This window comes from Cololabis saira, chromosome 5 (assembly GCF_033807715.1).
Source record: "Cololabis saira isolate AMF1-May2022 chromosome 5, fColSai1.1, whole genome shotgun sequence".
Taxonomy (NCBI): Eukaryota; Metazoa; Chordata; class Actinopteri; order Beloniformes; family Belonidae; genus Cololabis; species Cololabis saira.
Window position 1 is genome coordinate 17,163,702 of NC_084591.1, and position 17,848 is coordinate 17,181,549.

Here is a 17,848-nt window from a genome sequence, read left to right on the forward strand (position 1 = left end):
CGTATACTAAGTTTGTGTGTGTATGGTATGCTTCTGACCAACATTTATTCCGTTGATCGCTGGTTCCAAAAAAGAAGTGGAAAGACCGCAGACAGCGGCGCCGTGGCTTAGATGGTTAAAGCGCCTGTCTAGTAAACAGGAGATCCTGGGTTCGAATCCCAGCGGTGCCTTTTCACTGGTCAGTGTGTAGGAACAATGTACGCACACCCTTGGGTTTCATTCTTGTTGGAAACTGTTGATCTATATTGAAAGAATTTGACAGAAACTGTCAATCTATAGGGAATATTGAAAGAATCTGAGAGATGATGTTCAGCTCTGCAATCCTTCAACAATGTGACAATATTTGAAGCGTATTCATTAACTCCCCTCATTACCTGATAAAGCGTTAAAAGATAAAAGATTTTCATATTTTTTCCATTTTTTTCTAGGTAATCCTTCCTGTGAGTAGTCATACATCTTCCATCCATCCATCCATCCATTATCTATACCCACTATATCCTTTGCAGGGTCACGGGGGTCTGCTGGAGCCCATCCAGCTGTTCATACTGTTCATATTCTGTACTGTTCATATTCTGTGATTATACATATTTTATATGTATTTTTTTGTATTTTTTATATATTTTTTATTCTGACTTTTCAGTCTTTTTACAACCTCCCCTGCATGTGTGTGCTAAGTGTACTGCTGACAACAAAAATAAGTGTCCCCACTGAGGGAGAAAATAAAGGATATCTTATCTTATCTTATCTTATCCCAGCTAATTTTCAGGCGAGAGGCAGGGGTTCACCCTGGACAGGTCACCAGTCCATCGCAGTAGTCATACATCTTGAACATGCAAAAGTGAAAGCACTATATCGCACATATAACTGGAGGAGACTATTTTTCCACAAGCAGCAGAGAAACTGCAACTGAACTGAATGGAGGTGGTCAGGTGTCACCCATGGGCAGGTACCTGTATTTTACTAGACTAGGTTTCCATGTTTTGCAGAAGTACAAGACATGTTAAGTAGTTTTTTTCCCCTCTACATCACAGACTGTGATGGACCTCATGTTGAATCAGCACATTTAGCACATTGCACACTTCTTCTGCCTTAGCTTAAAAATCTGCATCCACTGTGTTCAGAGATGATGAAAATGTAATATTTGCACACCTTAGGACTTTGGGATAGTACACTGCACCACAGGGAGCTTGCCAATTTCAAAGATCGGGGAGGTGGTGCCTGTAAAAGCACGTGAGTGACAAAGCAATACCTTCCACAAAAAACTGTTGCCTGGAGACTTGAATCTATTCTCGATTGGATTTGCAAAAAAATCCTTTATCTCCACTTCCACTTATCAGAATTGTTTTGCGATTCAAAACATTTCCTGCTGCAAAAGCAAAAGATTGAAGTTTAATATTATGGAACCATTGTGGCACTATGATGGAAAGCATTGCCTCAATGGATAAAAATTGTGAAATGAGAAAAAGAAGACAACATTTTCCATGCAGTGAGTGGAATATTTTAACACACAGATGAGCATACACATCTGTTTGACCCACTACTCATGTTTTCTTAATCATCATAGAAAATATCCAATAAAACTGAGACCAATTACTTTAAACATCATAGTTACACAATATTCATGTTTATAACCATTATAGTAATATTTATGTTAATTGAATAGGTGTACTCATCTTTATATCATCATTCAACATAGGAAAGCATATTTGGTGAAGTAGTATGTAAGTGTCGGTACATACCTTCATTGCAAAAAGTATTACTGATTTAGTTTAAATCTGTTAAATTCATCTATCTCTGATACCAACAAAACAAAAGTACTTTTTTTGAGGTTTGATCAAAGAAAGTTTGTATGCATACACTTTTAGGTTGTTACTACTACTATATATTACTAATACTAAAGCACAAAATATACAGCTTGGGAATTGCAGGAAAAAGGAAAGAAAAGTGGACAAAAATAGTAGAATTACGGGTATTTGTATTCTTTTTATTTATATTCTGCAAAAGTTCCCTGATTTTTTTCCATTGGGTTTATATACTTCTGTATGAAGTTGTTTAGTGTAATCTGTCAAAAGAATTACTCCGTACATTCATTTTTAAAGAGTTTGTGTATCCAAACTTTTGAGTACTTCTGAAAAAGTATGTTTTTTAGTTCCCCTTTAGAAATGAATGTTCATCAGTCTAATTTAAAAATAAAATGTGAAACTGTAAATGCTAAGATTTTAACTTGCATATTACCTATATTTTTACATTTTAAATATAGCCAGGAAAAGTTGAGTATAAGTCTACATGTCAGTTAAGAATCGCATGTTAGCTTTTACCAAGTCAGGAAAATGTATACAAAGCTACAAATTTATTTACAATATGACTGGCCTTTTTATTGGCAGTGGCCATTATCACTTCCTCATCAGTCATCATCACCCTACAAAGCTAAATGAAACTGTTGTTGTACTAATCCAGCATTAGTTTAGTGCAGCTGTCTTTTCCTATTTTGCCCCGAAAAAACAAAATAAAAACAAAACAAAAGCAAAAAGAATAAAAAACATTATAAATAAATAAATACCTACATAAATAAATATATAAATACCTGGCTTGCCGCTGAGTCGAGAAACGATATCTTGGGGATCGATCCACACCAGGAGTTCCTCCCATATCGACCAATAATTTATCAAATAAATATAATTCATTTTGGTTGCTGTGATACTTGAATTTAACCCACAGGAATCAGGAATTTTAATGTTATCATCTTTAAGTATTCAACACCCCCTTACATAAAAATAAAAAAAAGAATAAAAAACATCATGAATAAATAAATATCTAAATAAATAAATACCTGGCTTGACTCCGAGGTGAGAAACGATATCTTGGGGATAGATCCACAGCAGGAGTTTCTCCCATATAGACCAATAATGTATGCAATAGTTATAATTTATCCCCGTTGCTGTGATACTTGAATTTAACCCACAGGAATCAGGAATTTTAATGTGATCAAGTATTCAATCTCCCCGTTACATAAAAATAAAAAAAGAATAAAAAACATAATAATTAAATAAATAAATACCTTAATAAATAAATAAATAAATAAATACCTGGTTTGACGCTGAGCTGAAAAACGATATCTTGGGGGATCTATCCACACCCATACTGACCAATAATTGATCAAATAGTTATCATTCATCTCCGTTGCTGTGATATATGAATTTAACCCACAGGAATTAGTACAGGAATTTTAATGTTATCATCTTCAAGTAGTCAATCTCCCCCCGTTACATAAAAATAAAAAAGAAGAAGAAAAAAAACATCATAAATAGATAGATAAATAAATAAATACCTGGCTTGACGCTGAGGTGAGAAACCTATCTTGGGGATCGATACACAGCCATATTGACCAATAATTGATCAAATAGTTATCATTCATCTCCGTTGCTGTGATACATGAATTTGTGTGTGTATATATATATATATATATATATATATATATATATATATATATATATATATATATATATATATATATATATATATATATATTAACCCACAGGAATCAGTAAAGGAATGTTAATCTTATCATCTTTAAGTATTCAATCCCCCCCCCCTGTTACATAATAAAAAACATCATAAATAAATAAATACATAAATAAATACCTGGCTTGACGCTGAAGTGAGAAACGATATCTTGGGGATCGATCCACACCATGAGTTTCTCCCATATTGACCAATAATTTTAGGCATACCGGTAATTATTATGTATGTGTAAGTATATATATATATATATATATATATATATATATATATATATATATATATATATATATATATATATATATATATATATATATATATATATAAAACCCAGAGGAGTCAGTACAGGAATGTTAATGTTACCCATGGTTGTGGACGCGCCTCCCTCCTGAAACGTTAGAGGGAGCGCGCCTCCCAGCCTGAGCTGACGGAGAGAGAGCAGCCAGAGCTGCAGGAGATCCGGCTGCTGCTCGGGCTGGCCGCTCCTGCCGAGGGACGAGGAGGAAACATGAGCTCCAGGAAAGGTTCGTTTCTCCCAAACCACCGACTCTTCCTTCTCAACTCCTGTTCGGCACGGAGGCTGGTGCACATTCACGGCTTTATTCAGCCTGTCGGGACGCTCTGAGGCTGCTTGACCCGTGCCAGCCAGATTTTAATCCTAATGATGATGATGATGGTGATGATGATGATGATGGTGATGATGATGATATCTGTTTGTTGTCTCTCCTACTACACTCCTCGCCGGATTATTTAACTTCGGCCAGCAGTGATGGCCATCCAAGCCAGGAAGAGGAGGCCGAAGGGGAAGAAGGATAAAGCGGGTCAGCACCGGAGGTAAGCGGAGCGTGTGCGCCAGCAGGATTCAGTGTTGACAGCAGGTCCGTGACCGTGTGACGCCGGCGCGGCTGCCGGCCGGAGCGTCGGCGTTTTTTTTTTTTTGTTTTTGACTCAGTGGGAACATATGGCTTGAAGCGTGAATTTTTTAAATATTAATATATAATATAATATCAAATATTTAAAACCCAAGTCAGGCGGAGTGTTGAAAGTTCCCAAAAAACGGGTCGTGGGCTCCAGCCACCGGTCTCCACCTGCCTCCATCACGAGTGTTTGCACGCTGAGCAGCCCGGTTTGTGCGGCAGTGCAGTGGCTCCGTGGAGTCAGTGCGGGGCTTTTCTTCTTGGCATCACACTATTGGAGCGACGTCACCAGCAGCCAGAGAAGATACATCACTGAGGTGGTACAAACTGTGAGACCACCCCAAGGGAGGCTGGCGGAATTTGCTGGAATTCCCACATCGATTAGAATGTTAAATAAGGCGAGCACATATTTGCAAAACTGTAGGCTACATCCATTAAGGTAATTAAAGCAGTAAAACATCAAGCATGTGGTGAAATGATCACCCATGCTGTCCCCCCCTTCACAGATGTATCAGTCACGACTTACAGCTTCCCAAATGTCCTTTTTACTGGGATATTGCTCATCATTGCAAGTATTCAGAGGTTATTTTTATTTTATTTTCTGCAGTAATTAATCCTTTGATTATGTTCTACAGGGCTCTCTTAAAGGGGACCTATTATGGCATCTAATACCTATAAACAGGCCTTGCATGTCTTAAAAACAAGCTTTTGATTGTTTTTGCTAAATAAATTAGAAATTCAGCCTTTTGAGCCATGTCTTTATCTTCCCAGTCTCTAACCTCCTTCTCTATGAGGGATTCTGAGTGGGCAGGGAGGCTATGATAATGAGGCTCTGTGCTGATTGGCTGCCTGAATGACGCGATACACTACTACGAAAAAATGGCGGAAGCTCTGGCTGGCGGAGTTGCATCGTGTCCTAGCTGCATGCGACAAATCAATTCCATCCATCCATTTTCTATTGGACTGTCCTAACTGGCCGCGAGCGACGCAGCGCTGCGCAGCGCGACGCGATAATAGTCCGCGCTTGCATGCAGTTATGACATGGTAGTTGTGGGCGTGGTTTTGCATTTTGGTTGCGTAACGAAAGGGAGCAGAATCTGAACGGCTCGTAGAAGCCACATCACACTGGACGGCTCATCCGGGCGGCTGTACAGACACTGCAGAATTTGGTTGCATTCCTCCTTCTCTGAGTTGGCAGGCTGAGGGGAGACCACTTTATATGTTAAAGCAAGAAAAAACGTGTTTTTCATAATAGGTCCCCTTTAAGGTAATTAAAACAGTAAAACATCAAGCATGTGGTGAAATGATCACCCATGCTGTCCCCCCCTTCACAGATGTATCTGCCCAAATGTCCTTTTTACCGGGATATTGCTCATCATTGCAAGTATTCAGAGGTTATTTTTATTTTATTTTCTGCAATAATTAATCTTTTTGATTATGTTCTAAAGTGCTCTCTTAAAATAGCCTGTTGGCAGATCAACAACAAATATTTTTATGTAACAATTGAAATGGAGAGGTAAGTTATCGAAATTCTTGATTGATAGTCAGTTTATTGAGCTAGATTTGTCATGTGAAATTGCTTTAACACTGTTTCTTGGTTTTGGCGTAAAATGTGAGTAAAGAGTAGATGGCAGTGATCTGCTGTTCATTTGAACATCAATGTGATGGAACAAAGACAACATATTAAATGTTAAGTATGTGATAGCCTGTGTTTTGGAAAATATATAATTATTTCAAAATTAAGGTTCCCCCTCTTTCAATTCCAATGTTTTCATATCAGGAAATGAATAAAACAAAAAAAACTGTGCAAAATGCATCTGGTTCACTCTACGTCTTGAAAATTAGGTGAATTTAGTCTCTTATGATGCCAACATGTGACATAATGGCAATGCCATTATTTATTTAATAAGAATGATTCATCCACTGAGATCACACAGTAATACTGTTCCAAAGAGTTGCCATTATACTGCCCTTGGGCTGTTTGTATTGAGCGCAAGTTTAATAAATAAAGTTAAAGGCAACATAAATGTGAGCATGAGACTTCGGATGGCAAGCCTGCATTCCACACTAGATGTTTGAACCAGTGCTGCTTTGCATCAGCTGTGACTCATTACCCTTGCCACACCAAGATTCTCACTATTATGTTTTAGGCTTTGTTACTGCAATCCTAATTTTAAAAAAGTTGTGATTCTGCAGAATTTTTTTTTAGTTTTAGGAAAGGAGTGTTGTCACATTCTTGTCTTATGCAGAATTCTAGCTGCTTAACAATCCTGGGCCTTTTTTGGCCCATTTTTTGTTGATGATGCAGTATATGGTTCAGCATTGTCTTGCTGAAATATTCAAACCCTTCCCTGACCATCCCAACTTTTTTGATACTGGGGTTGTAATTCCCGAAGTGGAAAGGATGTACCGTATTTTCCGCACTATAAGGCGCACCTAAAAGCCTTTAATTTTCTCAAAAACCGGCAGTGCGTCTTATAATGCAGTGCGCCTTATATATGATCATTACGGTAATTTCTGTTACTGTAGTCAGGGGGATTGTGGGTAATGTAGTTGGTGTCGCCTAAGTAATGGCGCTAAAAACGTCAGGAATCGTCACAGACGTTCAAGACAACAGCAGCGACGCTGACTCGCAAAGCTGGTTTTTATTTTGTTAATAAAGTTTGACGTATGGTACTTTTCTTCTTGGTTTTTTAGCTGTATTTGCTGTAGGATTTTGTAACATTTCCTGTAGTGCAGCTCCATCAGGTAGATACGTAACTCAACCCCAGTCACTATAGTACGGTATTTTACCATATATTTAGTGCGCATTATAATGCGGTACCGCCTTATATATGGAAAAAGTTTTAAAATAAGGAAAATGTGCTACCATTTCATGTTTGCATCACTCACAAATAAAATGCATTGTTAAAACAGTACAATAGTTCCTCCTTAAACATGCTTTATGTAAAATACAAAATCAAAGTACACCTCAGTAACTTGATGAAGCCTCTTTGGCATCTGTAACTTGAAGTATTATAAGGAGAGCTCCACCAGTTGATGGATCATTAGAATTGCCTCTGACCAGTATCCATCCATCCATGTCCATCCATGCATCATACAAGAAATCCCCTTTTATTTTATTGTTAATGAATGCCAAACATACAGTAGTAGGCTTTGCAAAAACTGTAGACAATGTTTTAAAAGACTATCATATGACACTCTCTTAAAAGAATATAAACCAAAGTTGTTAGTTTCAGACTAAAAAAAAAAAATCACAAAGATTTGGTATCTTGTCACTATTACAACCAATAAACAATGCTTCCACTGATTGATTCAAACTAAAAACATCACAAAATGACACAAATTGCAAGAGACAAGAATGGGAATAATATTAAACAAATTTTTCTTTTTTTCGCAACTCAAACACGCAGAAAATAGTACCCCTTATTGCCACCTTCCACCTAACAACTAGGTTCAGGGAAGCATGCCCCAATTCTTCTGACTGTGGAAATTTGTCTACAACCTTGTCAAACTGTTCAATGTAAAGTCAGGATAGGTTAATGGATTCAGTCAATTTTATTTAAGAGAAAAATAATCGCAGTTGGGCAAAAGTGAAAAAAAGAAGAAATTTGAATCAGCAAATAAATTGCAACCAATGCATCTTATAAGTCTATCACATTGTTGAGTAGGAATTTTGGTCTGCTCTTTTCATTGAGGTTTGTGGGTATTCAATTACATGCTACTCTCTCAAGGTCCCATCACAGCATTTGAAACAGGCTGAGGTTTGGACTTTGACCAGGCCAGTCTTGTCCAATTTTGGTCCTCTCCTGCATGTTTTACATATTTTGCTGATTCTATATGCACAAGGCTGTTCATGACACATTCATTTGAGTTATGTGTATCGAAGCAGGGAAACATCTAAAACATAGTCTCTTGAGGAGTGGAATTGGATGACTTTGCATTAAGCCATTGAAAAACCTTGATACTCTTCGTTTCCACCTATTCCGTCATAGATTTTCTGGGTGAAATGGGGTCACTGTCCTGTTGCATAATTCAATTGCATCTCCATAGAATGAGATGGGAGTCTGCTGGACCACTTTTAAGCCATACACTGTGTGAGAATGTTTTTTTTTTTTTTTTTTATGGAAAAGAAACGAGTAGATCAAGAGATCTGATTTTCGCCTCCTGACTCAGACGTCTGACTCCAACCCCCCGACCAATCGGTGGCCTGTAGTGTGATGACGTCAGATGCAGCCGAGTCAGCCGCTTAGAACCTCGGCAGAGAAGTTACAGAAAAAGTATCTACTACTACTACTATTACTACTACTACTACTACTCTGCACGTTAGACCCCTAGTGGAAAGGCGCCAAACCGAGGCGAGGTTACTCGGGCTGAGTAGGTACTAGTGGAAAAGCGCCATAAGTGTGCTAGATTAAGGCATGTTGATAAATGATCATCTGCAGCCCCTGGAAGGTTGATGTCCAATTAAATATTGAGAAACTACAAAACACATACAAAAACCCATAAACATAAAAACCACTGAGGTGACACCTGCTACTATTAAGTTACAGCGACTAACCACTGTTTTATGCAGTGTAAGAGTGAACACATAAAATATCTTGGAAAGCCTTTTTCAAAGCTCAGAACTCAATCCAATTGAGAATTTGTGGTATGTTTTAAAGGTTGCCTTTCACCAGTGGCACAGGTTTGTCCTAAGAAATGGGCACAAGTCCCAGTAGCTAGATGTGCCAAACTTATTGAAACATGTCCAAAGAGACTTGCGACTGTAATTGTTACTCAGAGAAGGTGACTGTTTCTGGAGCTCATTTATGTCAATTTTTTTTTTACTTGTTAGAGATCTAATCAGTGTTTGTAAATGCAGTAAAAAAAAAAACAAAAAAAAACATGCCTGAAAATTGATTTGATAAATGTTCCTGAACTTCTGCAGTGTTTCTTTTTAAAATATCATGCATGTTTGTAATGCAGACCCATGAAGAGATCAGACCGCAGTGGTCATTAAGCATTCTGTTGTGCAGTATTGTAATGTTGTCCATTGATTGTAAAGAGTATAGATTTTTTGTGACATTTTGTTATTTGTTTTTCTAAACTTCCCACGTCATATACTGTAATCAATATGTGTAAATATGAGCATGGCAGCCATCACTGTGTGGTTTGGTGTGTAGACTGTTGCAGTGATTTAATGGATGCAAAGATGTATGAACAGGGCTGCACATAATTATTTTGGTCTGGTGCTCAGAGGAGCCCCTGGATATGTGACTTGGGGCTCCAAAAACGCGGTGACCCGTCTCGCCGGATCGATAAAAGAGGGATGCAGGAATAAGTTATAGGCAAAACGATATTTATTCACTTATAAAGATGAATTAACAAATTATGGTGCATTTTAGTCTGTAGAGTCAGTATAAAAGTTACAGTTTTTATCGGCCAGATTGGGATGCTCATGGCATATTTTGCACCTAGGGTTGCCAACTTTCAGAAATAGAAATAAAGGACGCCCCGATTTCAGCAGCGCAGGAGCCAAAAAAAAGCCCCAAAACTTCTAAACTGCATAAAAATGTGTTTATTTTATATGAAAAAACGTGTTCTTTAATAGCATTGAACTTGCATGACTGTACAGACAACCAACCATATAGCAGCTGAAATAGCCTCCTATGCTATGTATGTCCACATCGGTCAAGGTGTAGAATATTGCTTCAGGTGAAGAATATGGTGTAAAAGTTAACTTATTTCAATAATTCAACTAGAATTTGGTGTAAAAGTTAACTTATTTCAATAATTCAACTAGAATTTGGTGTAAAAGTTAACTTATTTCAATAATTCAACTAGAATATGGTGTAAAAGTTAATTTATTTCAATAATTCAACTAGAATATGGTGTAAAAGTTAATTTATTTCAATAATTCAACTAGAATATGGTGTAAAAGTTAATCTATTTCAATAATTCAACTTAAAAGGTGAAACTAATATATTACCTAGTCTTATTACATGCAAAGCATGTTGAACCTTTATTTGTTATAATTTTGATGATGGAATTGTTTATTGATTTCATAAAATATTCTCTAATTTATTTATTATTTGGGGTTTTCATAAACTGTGAGCCATAATCAGAGAGCAGCTTCTTGCTGGTGCAGGCACGCTGCTGCACGCAGTGACGGACACTGGCTGATTTATGGTTCCGCGTTGCACCAACGCAGAGCTTACGGGGTAGGATACGCGGTAACGCGAATGTACGGTGCGCGTCGCCGCTGATCCTTTAAAGCTGATCCTTACCTCTTTTCCTCCCCATCCACCGCCGCAACGAGCATGGAGGGGGAGTAAGGACACGCTGTGATTGGCCAGTACCAACTTTTCAGTTCTGGGGAAAAGCTCTCGCAATAGATTTTTTAATATTAGTATTCTGGTCTGGCCACAACCAATAATATGAGCCCCAGCTGTTGGTACGCAAAAGCGCTTTGCAGCACAAGATTGACAGCGCACTGTGGATTTTGACGGCGCATGCGCTCTGGCGGCCCACTTATGTGCAGCCCTGTGTATGAAAGTTGAAACCTACTTGATAGTGTATTTCAAGATTTTATGTCATAGCCCAGAATTTTAAACATACTACTAGTAAATTAAATTTGCTATGCATGCACGTCTACCTACCATCCAAGTTAATTCCAGACCCCCAACAAGCTTTTGATGGCCTATGCCAGCGTCGATTTAGTCGCATTTACATTGAATGGTCTTTTTCTTTTTTTGAGCGTAACTCTCCTTTTTTTCTCTCATATCTCTGTAACTCTCCGTATGTCGTCCTGCGAGATCTCTCTTCAAAACAACGAAAAAGAAGATCGCTACTTTCAACACGATTGACAAAAACATCTTTAGTCTTTGAAAAATTATTACAATACAAGTGATACCAGTGTTGCCGAAAATAGTCAACAAAAGACGAAGACAGTGGATGATCATTCAAACAGTAATTCAGAGGCAAAACAAATAATGCATAATGATAAAGTAGTGTGATAGCACAACTACTATACATCATATTAATGAGGCCAAAAAGAGCTAGAAACTAGATTTTGATTACTCTAAATGAAGCAGCTTCATCATTTCCAGCGCTGCCAGAGACGTGCAAATGTGAAAAAAGTGTTTCCATAATACTTTTGTGTGAAACTCATTTATCAACATGTGTTTAAAACCATCTCATGAAAGCGTAAAAACGTTTTTGTGGTATTTGGCAGTTTTTTCGAATAAGATGCGCTTCCATTGAAGAGTTTTTCAAGGCCAATTATCCCAGAATGCATTTCGGGCCAACAAGGGAAAGTAATAAAGTAGTAAAGTTATAACTTGTTTGACAGGATGCAGTTTTAAGATTTTTTTCATGTTAGAATATAGCTAACTTTATGTTTGTGGTAAAGTTATAAAGATGGAGTGTATTTTAAAATTTCCTCCTCCGAGATTTTTTTACTTTTCGCTTCTACCAAGCTTATAACGTGGCTGGCATACAGAAGCATAAAATCCATTCAAAACACATTGTGTTATATAGTCATGTAATGGTTACATTACTATACTATATAGTATAGTAATGGTTATATAGACTTGAGCGGGAAGAATATATAGCCCATTCTTTAGTTATTTTAGTGTTAAGAGTGTTTGTCTTTATAACCAATTAAACTGTAGGCGTTATGTGTACAGTGCAGGAGCTGTTAGCTTGTTAGCTCAGATCTGACATCATCAAGAAGAACACAAGTACGCTGCTGTTCCAATTGGAAAAAGAGAGAGATGCATGCTCACGTCCTCCAAAATACGTTCTCCTGAGTTGTACTTACAAGTATGGACTTCCCAAGAATGCAAGTCCGTCATTTGCCTTCTTGAGAATTGAGAAACACCTGATGTGTCCTTTAAGTACGATTTGTCTCTTGTAATTCATTGGAACCAGTGCATACCACCTGCAAATGGAAAACAGCAGGCATCTAAGTCCCTTTGGTGTTGATCTCATAGCTGTAGTTTGCTTTCCAGTTGATCCTACCGGGTCTGTCACTCTAACTAGAGAGAAGATGGTTGAAAACAAAAAACTTCTGTGTTGAACAAGGAGGGCGTCAGCCCTGTCTCAATTTCAGGTTTTACTCTGGATCCTCTCTAATGGAAACACTGCCTTCTGTGTCACCAATTTCCTATGGCTTGTTTTATGGATTACAGTTTTTGCTGGAGAACAAGTGCACATCATTTAGCTTGAATAATCTGCTAGATGCTATACTGTAGAGGTTAGATGTTTTTGACTGCTTAGTTTTGCTTATTTTAAGTATCTGAATCCCAGAATATCTTTACAGCATCAGTTTTTTTTTTTTTCTCACTGTCTTTGTATATCAGTCTCACATCTTACTCTCCAGCTCAGTCTGTGGTGCCAAAAACTTTGAAGCAGACGCTGCAGGTATGAAATGCAGAATAATCAAAACATAGCCTGCTCTGTTTTCTCAGCTAACACACTATATTATTATATTATTATTATTTCTGAGGATTAATGCATAACTGGAATAAAAAAAACCAAAAAACTTCTGTGTTTAAATTTGGGGTTTTCACAGTGGCGTCAGTACGAGCAGACAACACCCACTCTCAGAGAAACTCTCACAGTCTTCCTACAGTCACAAAGGTCATCATTAAGCAGTATTCTCTGCTTTGATCTAGAATCATGCCTGTCTGCAGGTGAATGGTTTCACGCAGGTAGTTCGGAAACCACATCAAACTCTTGTGCACACATCTACACACCATCACACACTTTCCCACCAAAAACAAAACGTATCCTAAGCATTATGTTTCCAGGTGAATGGTTGTGTTTACACTGGGGTTGCTGTAGGTCAATGCATTCTCACTGGACTTTGATATCTCCTGTTTTTCATCATATTCAACCTCTCATGCTTAAACTCATTCATCCAGCAGCCCTCACACAAAGGCAGGAAAGTTTCTATGCTCCTAGAAATTTACCAGCTGTTATAGATGCCTATCTGTCCTGACACATGACCTCACTGTCTGGCCAACACACGTTAACAAAGACGGGAGAAGAAGACTTTTAAAATTGCTGAGCGACACATCAAGAGGACCCTAACCATAAAGGATAAGAGGTATAAATACGCCAGTGTATCTAAAGTAACTTTAACCTACCTATGAGAGAGATAATGACATGTATTTTTGATGAATTGTGTCATTGTGTCATTGATGCGCAGATGGGTTCTTTCTGAAGGTTATTTACTGTTGTTTTGGAAGGATAACATATTCACAATTGCCTGGGAATTCAGGATACTCATTTCTATGCCTTTCAAGAGGTAAGGGCAGGGGTACACCCTGGACAGGTCATCAGTCTGTCTCAGGGCCTTAATTATCTACATGGATAGGAAAGGATGCAGATTATGGGATGAAACAGGATCCTCATATCAAAGTTGACTTTGATGTATATTATGGGGAGCCTACCAGAAGATGTTTTAATAAACCTGACTATTTGGTGCAATTTGGCTTGACCTTTTAGTATGAATTCTGTGTACTGTTTTATAAGTGAGGCCCTTGGTCTTCAAAGCCTTTTGCAGCTTTTATAACTTGCATTCAAGGCATTGTTCCCACAACATGCACCATACTGGGGTGATGAGAACATGGCCGTGCTCTGGATTTTATTCATTGGATTTATCGACAGATATAGCGCAGTATGGTGCAGATAAAGATATGCATTGTCTGTAGCTGGAAATGCTTTTTGCACTGTTCATTGGCCAAAAGAAAATTTATGCCAAGTTCACTTAAGTTTTCATGGTTTTGTTTTTGTTGTTTCTTTGAAATTCAGGTTGTATCTTGCATGGACTATTCAGATTGTATTATTTGATTTTGTCTGGTTGAGCTGGGTTACAGAGTGCTTGAATTAATGAGTGTGTGTATATTTGTGTTTTGTGTGTGTGTGTGTGTGTGTGTGTGTGTGTGTGTGTGTGTGTGTGTGTGTGTGTGTGTGTGTGTGTGTGTGTGTGTGTGTGTGTGTGTGTGTGAGAGGGAGAAAAAGACAGACAGATTCGGAAGTTGATATAGGAGCTGAGGTGTTTTAAAGCTTCTGTTATCGACTTATAATCATGTAAACTCGACGAGATTTAGAGCTGATAGCATTCATTTTAAAAGGATTGCCATTCTTACCACATCTCTCATCCCACTGGATGAATACAAATATTTTTGCAGATCTACATCTACTTATTGTTCTACCAGTTGGCCTGGTGAGTTTTTTCAGCAAATCACTATTTGTCTCAGCTAGAACGGGGGACAAAATGATGTACTGTATAGTTGCCCAACACACAATATCGAGAAGGTTACACTGTGTCGTCTTTTCTACCTAACACTTTAATGTCCAGGGATTTCTTAAAAAAACAAAACAAAACAAAACCCAAATATTAATGCAGCAAAACAGACTTTTTCATGTGAAAATATCAGTTTTAATATCAATTAAAGGGATATTTGATTATGTTTTGGAGGTATTATCTAGCTCATGATGTAAGAAAATGTGAGGAACAGATTTTTTCCTGTTATTAGGTTATTATAAACCAACTGTTACAGCAACTTACAGCAACCTTATTTTCTTCTTTTTTTTGAGACTCAGAGCAATACATAATTGCTTTTTTTTCTTCTGTTATTGATTTCGGGATTGAATATAAATTATGTTCTCGTAATTATTCGAGCAGTTTGTCATCTCTATTGTGTTAAGTTTGGACTTTCAGTTGAAATCTGTGGACCTCTCAGCCTTTGTTGGCCTTGTTGCTGTAGAAACACTTGCTGGACGGGGATGGGTGACTTAAGTAGAGCAGTTATAAGCATTCCGGAGCTTGTCCTTTTCACTGTGAGTACAGCCTCAGCTGCCTCCAATTCCTCCAAACTGGAGGAAAGGTGATTCAGATATAACAATTCAATACTATACAGTGGTCTTTCAGTCATCCCATTCTCCAGCTGCTTCAAGATTTTCATTACTGTATGTTCATTTTGGATAGTCACAGGTCCTTGGACTGGAGCTCAGTCGGAATCACTTCTTTTATTGATTTGATGTGGATTAGCAAACCAAGACACCTGTACTTGGGCTGCAAGTATGAATAGCACATAAACTGACACCAGTGTACTCGTGAATTTTCCAGATGGTACTTGTAAATCTAAATGCTGATGTTGTTCTTCAGATGTATATCTCACAGCTATCTGTGGCTCCATCTGAGCCTGTTTAAACCTTCCTCTAACCAGGCTTATGTTCGCACAAACTGCAATGTAACCTCTTTTGATTTTTGTGATACTTTGCTCAGCCTTAAGTCCTTCCCTGAAGATGAGGGCAGTCAATCAGTTGGAGCACTGTGGAGGTTAATGAATGTACCTAAAAGAAATGTAAAAAAATAACTTTGGTTAATCACAATGCACATATACAGGTATATAGTAGTCAGATTTATCAATATTCTTGTTCTTTTCAGTTGTCCTTGACTTCAAACTATCCTGCCTAGTAATTTTGTTGGAGGGTTTTGTAGCCCTGAAAGGCAAGCATGTGGGAATATGAATAAATAAAATGAAGTTAATGAGAAAAAACATTAATTATACTGTGTTCATACTGTTTGGAAACAAATAACTCAGTGTCAAAAGTGGTGCTATTCAAGTGGCCATCTGTTGCAGTTGCTCTGTCACGTTGTGTTTTATGTTTAATTTCTGAGCAATTACACAAATATTTGGTTTTGAGGGTTTGCACTTCTACTGAGGTTTTTTTCCACTCAAACTGCAATTTTTTAAACATTTTTCCATGCTGACTTGGATGCAGTTCTACTGGTAATTCTGGCCCTTTTTAACATTTGTTATGATGAGTATCCATGACAACGGAAAACTATAGAGGGTATGCATTGACATCACATTCCCACTGGACCACGCCCCCTTACTCGCACTGAGTGGCAAAAACGGCTGCAACTAGTAGGGGAAACTGTGGAGAACAGCCGATTATCGGCTTAAATTAAAGGCAGTTGGACTTGACAGTGATCCGTACAGTTACCCCAAGAAACAGTGGTCCATGGACATTAATATTTGGCCATGAATCGAGTTTCCTGATATCTACATGTACTTAATTTCTACGCCGGGGAAATACACGAAGCAAAACTTGAAGGCATACAAAAGTCTAGACGGTTGGTCCAACTTCAAGGCAGGATTTGTTGGCGAAATTAAAGTGATGAGGACACCGAACTTTATGATTTGACCGTTTATTGTTAGCTACCCAAAAATCCAACATTACCTAATACAAAATGGGAATGCAAATCCACGTTTGGTGCCTGAAATCCAGTCATTTCTGTGAATTGCAGCAATCCATTTGTCTCTCTTAAGCTTATTTTTCGGCAGTCTGTAAAATGATAATTCCGATTTCTTGCAAAATCTATGAGTACAGTCGATCGCACAACAGCTCTTTCCCATTTTAGATGTTTTCGAGTTGCTCAAACTGAAAGTTTACGCTGCCACTCAGTCTTTCTGCCACTCAGTGGGTGTAACCCGCTGTGAAGTCGCATCTGTGACGTCATGTGCATTCCCTCTATTCTCACGTGGGAAGCAGGAGATTGAGCTTTCCAAAGACCAGCTAAAGATTAAAAAAATACATAAATTGCAAAATAGTTGATGTGGCAGGGTGGAGAGGTTGATGGGACACACGCACCTGTGTCCCATCCGCCTGAGTGGCTGCCGCGCCTCCACCCTGCCTGCCTTATAAGGCAGAGCTGGACAGCAGCAAGGGGCTGGGATGCTGATGTCTGATGCTGTGCTTGTGCACGTGTGGCGGTGATCTTCTGGTCTAATAAAAGGGTTTTGCACCAAGCTCCGTGTCCTCTCCATCCTGTCGGTCGGGCCCCGTGGCACGCACACTGCTACAGTTGAAGAAAGAGATAAAGGAAGGTTGACCATGAGAAAAATTAGCAGCTAAAAACATGAGGCTTTTACTATTTATTTTTTTTAGTATGAGATCCTGGGGAGATGGGATGAATACGTTTACAGCGACGGCAGGGGGGAGTTGGGAGTATTGTGTCTTTTGAAACTCGTCAGCAGGTCTCCAGCATCCCTCTTCACTTCAGACAGACTGGAAGATTTGTGGGGCAGCTGTGGCTGCAGCGCTTGTTAACAACAGACGGCGTAATCCTTTATGTTACTGTGAAGGGTCTGTACCCCAGATGTTGAAACTCATAAATGCAAATTTTCATCCATGTGGTCTGCTCAGAAAGTTCACCTGTGTTACCTGTCGATTTCCCCTGTTACATCATCTCTGAAAGTGTTGCCAGGGGACAAGCACAACACTCCCATATATTCATGATGATTTCTGGCGAACAGAATTTATTTATTTTTTTGAAAACTTTTTTTTAAACTTAGGAATTGATAAAAACATTATTCAGCTCAGTTATTCACTTCAAGTTAAGTGTAGTT

The 17,848-nt window shown here is 38.3% G+C and overlaps 1 protein-coding gene and 1 non-coding gene across 8 annotated transcripts in view; both read left to right on the forward strand.

Annotated features, from left to right (window-relative positions):
• The first annotated feature begins 96 nt into the window (after positions 1 to 96).
• Positions 97 to 170, forward strand: trnat-agu (transfer RNA threonine (anticodon AGU)). Its single transcript has one exon. It is a non-coding gene; the product is annotated as a tRNA-Thr (tRNA).
• A 3,763-nt stretch (positions 171 to 3,933) lies between these two features.
• The window catches only part of srpk2 (SRSF protein kinase 2), a 101,837-nt gene continuing 87,922 nt past the window's right edge, over positions 3,934 to 17,848 (forward strand). For 5 of the 7 annotated variants that reach the window (XM_061721096.1, XM_061721102.1, XM_061721101.1 and 2 more), the window contains exons 1-2: positions 3,934 to 4,043; positions 4,284 to 4,353. In XM_061721096.1, coding sequence (XP_061577080.1) covers positions 4,028 to 4,043; positions 4,284 to 4,353 — 86 coding nt within the window. In that variant the 5' untranslated portion in view covers positions 3,934 to 4,027. The remainder of the gene's footprint in view (positions 4,044 to 4,283; positions 4,354 to 17,848) is intronic. The other 2 variants (XM_061721098.1, XM_061721103.1) reach the window with 1 other exon arrangement.